The sequence below is a fragment of the Ziziphus jujuba genome, chromosome 4 (assembly GCF_031755915.1).
Source record: "Ziziphus jujuba cultivar Dongzao chromosome 4, ASM3175591v1".
NCBI classification, from domain to species: domain Eukaryota; kingdom Viridiplantae; phylum Streptophyta; class Magnoliopsida; order Rosales; family Rhamnaceae; genus Ziziphus; species Ziziphus jujuba.
Window position 1 is genome coordinate 30,980,706 of NC_083382.1, and position 6,044 is coordinate 30,986,749.

Below are 6,044 nucleotides of genomic sequence, written 5' to 3' on the forward strand. Positions count from 1 at the left end.
AAGAGAAATTCAATATTACAAAATATAAACAGAAAAGGCAATTCCTTAGAACAAAATTTTCTCAATTCTTTGCCACCCATCACATATAGGAAGTGGCTAGGCTGATTAGGAAAACATGAGAAAGCCCCTAACCAGGTGTTCTAAAGCTCCAACCCGGCGTTGAGAAAGCATTGAATAAAAATCCTAGCATCTGTATAAACGCTAGAAGATTGAGAAAGCATTGAATAAAGTGAGAGATATAGTAGAGGAAGCATGGTAGCATACAATTTTCATGTCAAAATAAGATCCTGTTTTTTGAGACTGCTAAGTTTCAAGGAAGAAATCTTTAAACTTCATAAAAAAGTCAACATGACAAACCAACTTTAAGATGCCATTCTCTGTCTTTATCAGCTGATGCAAAATGAGAGAGAAAGATGGGCTTTTTAGCTTCAAAAGAAAGGAAAATTGAGCTCCGTGCAGGGGACAAAGTGAGAAACAGAAAGGAAAAAAAAAAAAAATATATATATATATATATATAGAAATTTTCTTTGGCTCGGGAATCCTGACAAATTTTTATCCGGAACAACATATAAATACAATACATGCATATCCTGAAAAGGATAGGTATTGTCCTTGATGAAAAATTCATTCAGTATTCCCAGACTAGAGAATTACTCTCTGTTTATAAATTATACATAAGTTACACGAAAAAAGAAAAGGAAAATCTTGAAATTTATCTATTAAAGTACCTTGGTGAATTTAAATATTAGTCGACAAATATAACACAAAAGAAAAGGAAAAAATATATACAATACAAATCCTTGGAAGCAAATTACTAATGACCAAATGTCCCAACAATATTGGTGATAATGACCAAATGATGCCTTGCAGAACAAGAAAAATCTCAAGTTTGCCAATGTTTAATAGTACTATAATTATTAAATTAATTTACTAAATTTTAAATACAAATCGATCCCAAAAATGACCTAATGCAAGTTTTCCGCAAAAATATAAAAAATGACCTACTATTCACCCAAAAAAAAAAAAAAGTTCTACTGGAAGCTTTTAGACATGGAGATGGACGTCCAAGTCAAGGAACTAAGAATTCTTAATGAGCATATAAACATTTAAAATACAAAAGCAAGTGTAAATCAAAGTTCGTTACACTTTGCACCAACTAAAGATTAGCTGCTATTATTGCATTGGAATTCAAGATTAGCTGCTGATATGAAACTCTTTCTCAAGCTCTCTCTTTCCTCAAACCGTGTATCTCACCCAGCACACATCAATACTTTCTTAATCTGAAAGCCAAATAACAAAGGCATAAAAGAACGTGCTTGCAATTGGTTCTTTGATTAGGTAAGGTAGTTTGGTTTAAAGTTCAAATTAAAGCATTACGATTGAGGAAGCACGAGCACGCAGCCTCAAGCAGCATTAGCTAGAAATGTGATCGACCGATTATGGAAAATTTTCATCATAAATATAAGGATCTGTGCCTCACCTTTACATCAAAATCTTAACATGAAAACAGCTAGATCTCGCTTAAAATAACCAATTCACGGGTTGGTGAGAATTCAGAAATCTTCTTATAAGGTTTCCCATCTTTGTGTTGACAATATTGTAATGATGATGTGTATAAACTCTCGTTTTATTAAGGGATAAAAGGAAATCAACAAAGAAACATAATCATCCATTTCTGCATGACCATTATTAAAAAGAGGAGAACAAAAGCAGTTTTTTCATATTATTTGCCTCCACAAAGATGGAAAGTGAAAATACATGACTAGACAGAGGTGCAGGCACAATGGCTTCAATGTGGGTAAAAATCTCAAACTCAATAGGAGGCGAGACAGGAAATAGTGGCAGATAAAAATTACTCTGATATGAACTTAAAGTAGTTGATAATAGATAGGTGGAGACCAGTTACCCCTATCATATTCTACATGTGCCCCAGATTCGATGAAGTCGTGGAGTGGTGAGGTAAATGAGCTTCCCAAAGTTCTCGTATAAGGTTTCCAATCTTTCCACCACTTCATAAAGCTGCTCTCAGGTAAGAATATCTCAGGGGATACTTCATAGTTAGTCAGCAAACCCCAGACATGGTTCTCAAAATCTTTCAACTTATTCATCTTCTCTTCAGCACCAAATTTTTCTGTCTTCAGTAAATTGCATAAAATGATCGCTTCCTCAACTTTTGCCCAGAAACACGAATCTATTGTCAGAATAGAAGATACTTTTTCTTTTTTCAAGTTATTTGGATTGCTTTCTGATTTCTTTTCTTCTTTCTGCCATTCCTCCAATTTGATGTAATGATCAGATCTACCTTGAGTTTCATAGTTGGGTTTCTTTTCTTTGTAGTATTCGGCAATGTCAAGTGGTTCAACCATCCTTCTATAGTTTGTACCTCCAAATAGCCAACGAGTACGAAAGGCAGCTCCTTCTTTCTGGGGCTTATTTTCTACTTCTTTAACCATGTCTATCCAGTAATTTGTGAGGTCTTTCTTGAACCCTTCAACCTTAATGTCCCATTCATTCAACTTTTTTTTGTAGACATCATAGTAACCAGTTTTCTGATCTTTAGACCATTTCTTGTACCATTCCAAGTAGGCCATATTTATTTTCATATCATTCAACTTCTTAGAGGGATTGAATGACTTCTTTGAAATCACACGCTTTTCCCGATTTACCAGATTTATTATGTTTATTTTCTGCTGCTGTTGATGCTGCCATGAATTTAAGAAACTAGATGAGGAAAAAGCAGAGTTTTGGGGGATCTAATAAAAAAAAGAGAGGTTATACTTAAATGAAAAGACATTACATTTCCATTTTCTTTTAAAAAAATTCATTTCATCTCCACAGCATGCAGATAACCTTACAAAGTTTTGTACAAAATATTATAAGAGATTAATTTGAAACATAGTTACCTGTGATAGAGCCACTCCAATTGCTCGGAGTTGTCTAATAATGCCAGCCTCAAATGGTTGCGCAGCCCAAGCAGGTAACTCTATGGTGTCCATGAGAAACGTCCGATTGAAAAGATTTTCCACCACTCTTCCGTAATCAACCAAAGGCACAGATTCATAAGGATTTTGACTCTGAGCACCATATGAGGCAGTTGCAACCAACAATTCCAGAATGGAATCAGGGTCCTCAAAACAAGCAGATCCAGATTCAGAACAGATAAGGAATGTCCCAAATGGTTTGTAGACACCTTTTTGATGGACAGGAATGTGGTGCATGAAGATTCTAGGTACAGGATCTAGGCTAGTGACTACATGCAGGAAGCAAGAATTCCATGTTTGGTATTGGAAGATTGCTTTCTGCAGGCTGCTGTCACCAAGAAGGGGTGAACCAAAAGTGATGCAAAGTGGGCGCTTGGTTTTTGTTAAGTCCATGCTGTCCAGCATCCATAAGGTGAAGAGTGAAGCAATTGAGCCTCCCAGAGAATGTCCGGTGATAATCAATGGATTATCTTTGGAGACTTGACAAAGCTGCAACCAAAACTATTGAATTACCACTGATCCCAAATGTTTAAACTATTACGAAGTGGGTTTAATATGTATATCTAGCTAGTGTATTTCATTTTCCAAACCTTCTAGTGAGTACAAATGCAAGCAACAATCTTGAAGTCTCATATGGGCATAATCTACTTGTATATGACTAATGAATATAGATCTTCAGCAAGAGACAGTGTTTCTTCAGGCAGTTTAAGCTAGTAAGAGTCGAGCTTTTAAGATTTATTTCTCTAAAAAATAAAGGACGCGAAGAATAATTTTAGATTCTGAAGGGAAGAAACAGAGGTACCTGATTTTTCAGTGGTAAAAGTTTGTCATGATATGAAGCGAAGAGGAAAATTGTAGCTTTGTTAATGGCGAAAGTTGGGTGTTTTTTGCTGCATAGAAATTCGAAGACAGGAAAATCCTCCTTAAATGTTGATGAGGAAGCCAAATCTGCCTGATCTGCTTGAAGTGTCCAAGAGGAAGTGACAAAAGCCAAGATGTTGTAGTTTCCTTGTGAGTAAACTTGGAATCTAAGACGTTCATTTGGATCACTGTTTTCATAAAGGTCCGAATTTGCATTCCATGATTGTTGGAGGAGACCAGAGCTAGCTACCAAATTTGCCGTTTCTGACCCATTGCTAAATCTGCAATACAGAACAAAATTCAAAGCTCAAAAAAAAAAAAAAAAATGAAAAAAAAAATCAGCTGTAAAAAAATGGAAACGCAATAATATTATTACCCAGTCCTGGATTTTTGCTCTAAAGGAGAAAGAAACTAGAAAAGAAAAACATTGAACGTGACTTACAGAATCATCTTTGCCACTCTGTGCGACGCTGTGAGACACTCAGAAGAAGGATGGATTAGATGACTCTCAGAATGCCAATTTACGCTAACTTTTTATATCAATTTTATTCTTTTCTTGATAGAATAGCTAAGTCAACTTTATTTATTAAACAATGACCCACTTGAAGCTACCAAGCAAAAATAATAATAATAAAAAAAAAATTTTGCAAGCTTTCAAAGACCAATGAAAACCTGTGGGGTAAGGTAATATGAAGTAAGAGGAAACTTCTTGGCTGATTCCATTTAAATTTCCTCCTAATGTCAAGTAAGGAATTTTTGGGGAAACTTAAAAACCTGTAGGCCCGGTTTGGAAGAAATGACGTTTTGGCTTTGGGGAATCAGATGCCCAAAGCGCGTGGATAGGAAACTACCAATATCTTTCTTACCATTCCTAATTGTTTCTCTTTCTTTTTTGGGTCAGCCATTGACGTTGTTGAAACTAATCTCCCTAGCAAGTTGAAAAAAATGAAAATTTTCATTGCATCTGTCACAAAGAAACAGTTTTGATTATGATGTTTTGGTGTACTTAAAAAAGGGTGCTGTCAGCTCAGCTGTGCCTGCTAGCTTACCCTGCCTGACTTTCCATTGCCAGAAAAGGAATTGGCCGATGAAGTGCCTTCACATGCACGTCTTAAATAGTCATCAATATCTCCCTCTATATAAATGCTCTTGTCATTGTTGTTACATTTACTTCGGATTAATTAAGTACTTTTCACGTGCAACGTAATAGATGATGAAATAATACACCTTTTTATTACTTTCCCAGAAAAATTCTGAAGACAAATACCATTCTTAGTAAGTAATTTAGGGGTGTAGTTTTTATTTTCGGATTGTCACCATTGACATATTCACCAAAAAAGAAAAAAGAAAAAACTGTCACCATTGACATAATAAGCAATGCCAATAAAAATGGATCAATGGAATCATTAAACGGTTCATTTGAAAATACGTGCTCATCAATGCAGATATAATCACTCTCTTCCATTTTATGTTTTTCTTTTTACCTTGTCGTTTCCCATCTTCTTTACTTACATGAACATATAAAGCATTGATACAAAAAGCAATAATTTTGAATCTTCTACGATGATCCACCAGTTTATATGTACATGATCATGTTCATAAAAGGTAAATAATAAACTTATCTCCTTATCTGTAAAGGAAATTACCAAAGAAGGAATATAATCATCCTTTTATGCAGGGCTACTATTTAAAAAAAAAAAAAAAAAACAGAGGTTAACAAAAGCAGTCGTTCATTTATGCCTCCAGAAAGCTGGAAACTGGAAACGTACATGACCAGACAAAGATGTAGCACAACGGCTTAAAATGTGGGTTAAAATCTCAAACTTGATACCATGAGAAATAGGAGACACAGTCAGATAAATTTATTTATTTATTTTTTTTTTTCAGATATGAACTTAATATAGTTAAGCATAGATAAATTTATTTATTTTTCCATTAAAGAATGACCCAACCCAACCTTCCTAGCAAAAGATAATACTAAAATAATTTTTTAAAAAAACACAAAATCCACAGCTCTCACATATGGAGAGGAAGACCAAGATGTCAAGTCACTTTTAAAGTAGTTTGGAAAGCTTGACTTTTAGTAGTGGTTTTAAACATTAAAAAATTTTATTTAAACTCCTTCAGCTCACTTTTTAAAAAAATTATCACTCAATTTTTATATTTCAATTTTTACTAATTAATTTAAAAATAAAAAAACCA

At 34.3% G+C, this 6,044-nt stretch overlaps 1 protein-coding gene across 1 annotated transcript; it reads right to left on the reverse strand.

The window, feature by feature from the left end:
• Positions 1-1,606: 1,606 nt before the first annotated feature.
• On the reverse strand, positions 1,607-4,444 carry LOC107415351 (senescence-associated carboxylesterase 101-like). The gene is made up of 4 exons (XM_060816088.1): positions 4,285-4,444; positions 3,784-4,123; positions 2,904-3,470; positions 1,607-2,702 (listed from the first exon to the last, which is right to left on the reverse strand). Exons 1-4 carry the CDS (start codon positions 4,290-4,292, stop codon positions 1,869-1,871), a joined length of 1,749 nt encoding a protein of 582 aa, XP_060672071.1. The 5' UTR covers positions 4,293-4,444; the 3' UTR covers positions 1,607-1,868.
• Between the last annotated feature and the right edge of the window lie 1,600 nt (positions 4,445-6,044).